Source organism: Frankliniella occidentalis, unplaced genomic scaffold (genome assembly GCF_000697945.3).
Source record: "Frankliniella occidentalis isolate FOCC.00 unplaced genomic scaffold, Focc_3.1 Scaffold12, whole genome shotgun sequence".
NCBI classification, from domain to species: Eukaryota; Metazoa; Arthropoda; class Insecta; order Thysanoptera; family Thripidae; genus Frankliniella; species Frankliniella occidentalis.
In genome coordinates this window covers 19,217-21,754 of record NW_026267142.1, presented here as the reverse complement: position 1 = coordinate 21,754, position 2,538 = coordinate 19,217, and the positions used below count along the sequence as shown (strand labels likewise).

Below are 2,538 nucleotides of genomic sequence, written 5' to 3'. Positions count from 1 at the left end.
AATATCAGACCACGCACACCCAACTTTTGTTTCCCCAATAGAGCAATATTTCTCGAGAACACACGCGTAGTAGGATGATTGACATTGCGAAACGAGTACAGCAGCAAATACGGTTTGATTTGAAATACGATACGCGCTCTCACAGCAGATTGTTAGCTGTCTTTTAAATTACGACTTAGAGGCATCATCTTGAGAATTTGCTAGGAAAGCTTAGCATAAGCTAAAGAGGCTTAATATTTCGTATAATAGGGTTAAAGATTTAAAAATTAATGTAGGAGTATTAGAAATCTTTCGACATATAACTCATTTCATTTCTCAACATATATTGTTGCCCGTGCATCATCACCTACATGCAACCTGTCAACCTCTCTTATGCCCATAACTAATAACATAACGTATACAGTTGCGCCCTCACAAACCACCAAAATGCCTGGTTATTACGAAGAAAAGCCTTGCAATTGCAAATCAAGTGCTTCCCAATTATTGAAAAGAATTTTAGTGTTGACGATCACTTTCGTATAGGTTTCAACTGGATAAAACGAGATGTGGCCGACTCGTATAATACAGGTTACACGCACCTTACAGTACTAGACTTTCGGAATAAACACCATTTCTGCTGAAAGGCATACCAATTGTTTTTTCCCCTTGCCAGAGAATATTTTGGCCTTATAGCGTCCATATGGCATGATTGGGATTTTAGGAAATTCCCATTTCACTGGGGTGTTATAGGCCACGTAAATTCCCTGTAATGATAAATGCACAGCTTTTACCTACATAATATATTCTTGTGAGTTTGAAGCCGTAACACAACAGCTTAAGCTACATACATTACTAGGGAAAGATAAAAAAGAGTAGTTGTGGTTTCACTACTTACAGGTTTTATTATGCATGCGCTCTCTGCACTAGCACTCTGATTTAAAATTTTCTCGTAATAGTCAGGGGTGAGAACTCTTAACATTGTACACGCCTTATCTTGAAACTTGAAGACAAAGGCGTTTTCCTTCCATTGGTTTTGTGCCCAAACATCAAAATAAACTTTACACTGTTATAATGAAGACACATTCAATCGTCCCTCCACATTTTTACTAGCATCCTCTTAGTTTTACGATAGGCATAAATGAATATCTTACAGCAATATCTTACCCAGAGGCTATCATCCAAGGCTACATTCACACCAGTTACATTACCGGTCAGGCGTTGTAATTCTCTTGGTTTTTGTGGGTTGAAGTGACTGGTCCGAAAATAAACTCTCCACGCCATTGCCACGTTGTTTTCACACATGTAAAAGCGCTCAATATAAGCTATGTAAGGGCCCTATACGAAAAAAAGATTCGAAATCGAGATGTTAAACTCACCGCCACCCACAGAGTACAACTTACAATGTCACGGTAAAAAAACCACCGTGTTGATGACGTAGTCCAAAGTTCACGTGGACATTTAACTTGCTAACCTACCGCGAAAGAGTTGATAGCTTTGCCGTGGATGCCGTCCTTGCACAGGAGTGTGAGCAGGGCCAGGGCCACAAGTCTGATTGACATATTGAATCACTGCTATGGGACGAAACCTTCCACGGCCAGAGGTAGTGGCCGTGTTCGTCGAAGTCCGCGGCCTCATGTGCGCTGCGGCCATGGACTGGACGGGACGGCCAGCACGGAAGTACTGATAGAGGCTGGCGTGCAAACACAAGATTTGTAACACGATTTCACACCAATACAGCAATCCCAAACGACACGGAACTATCAACTTGACGTCAATAAATGGTCAAATTTCTAAACAGCAAAATTACATCAAACCTGGTCCCTGATCAGACCTTTTATTGACGTCACAATGATGTCAAATGACATCAATTTAACATTTTGCCATAACATTAAAATCGACCCTCCCTACACACAAGCGGCTATCTTTTTGAGCCTGGCAGACGAACCACTATCTTTTTGAGCGTGGCAGACTCCAGTCGGAGAGTTGTTTGGTCTTTCCGAAATACGTGACATTGCACTTAATGGTCGAGGCCCACCTAACCATGGAAGCGCGTAACTACGCGTTCCGCACGCCTTCTGGAACATCTCGGAGGCATTCGTTCATTGGCGATACAAAGTAATCATGACCGAAAAAAAATCGAAGGTATCACAAAACACGAGTTATGGCCGTTATGGCACACAGTGTTGTTAATTTTTCACAAATCCAGATTCGGTGGACTTATTGTCCTGACTTTGGGCCTCAGTTGTTTCATTCATGTTGGTCCCCTTCTTAGACTGCCGCGCTATCTACCTTTATTTGAGCCACGTGGAGCAGCACAAAGAGGGACCAACATCAATGAAACATTATCAACACGAATGAACTTAATTTATAAAGATAGTTTGACATTCTCGGCGTGTAATAACTATACGCATTTAGTGAGGTCGCGAGGAACCGAAATGACGTGTAAAAGTCTCAATTAGTAATTACCTGAACGCGGATCAATCAAAATTTCTGCGAAAAAAGCGGCTCGCTGAGGAACAGGCAAGCAGCGGTGCGAAATAGTTGATCAAAAGAAAACCC

At 41.8% G+C, this 2,538-nt stretch overlaps 1 protein-coding gene across 1 annotated transcript; it reads right to left on the bottom strand.

Annotated features, from left to right (window-relative positions):
* Window positions 1–432: 432 nt before the first annotated feature.
* LOC127748764 (uncharacterized) lies at window positions 433–1,760 on the bottom strand. Its single transcript, XM_052263562.1, has 4 exons — window positions 1,455–1,760; window positions 1,144–1,314; window positions 875–1,042; window positions 433–743 (listed from the first exon to the last, which is right to left on the bottom strand). The coding sequence occupies exons 1-4, from the start codon at window positions 1,536–1,538 to the stop codon at window positions 588–590; spliced, it is 579 nt and encodes a 192-aa protein (XP_052119522.1). The 5' UTR covers window positions 1,539–1,760; the 3' UTR covers window positions 433–587.
* Window positions 1,761–2,538: the final 778 nt, after the last annotated feature.

Excerpts from the sequence above, each read along its gene's own strand:
- LOC127748764 (XM_052263562.1), bottom strand. The coding sequence starts at position 1,538 with ATGTCAATCAGACTTGTGGCCCTGGCCCTGCTCACACTCCTGTGCAAG. Across the intron at positions 1,315-1,454 it reads AAGCTATCAACTCTTTCGCG|GGCCCTTACATAGCTTATAT; the intron begins GTAGGTTAGCAA and ends TTTTTCGTATAG. Across the intron at positions 744-874 it reads GCGCATGCATAATAAAACCT|GGAATTTACGTGGCCTATAA; the intron begins GTAAGTAGTGAA and ends TTATCATTACAG.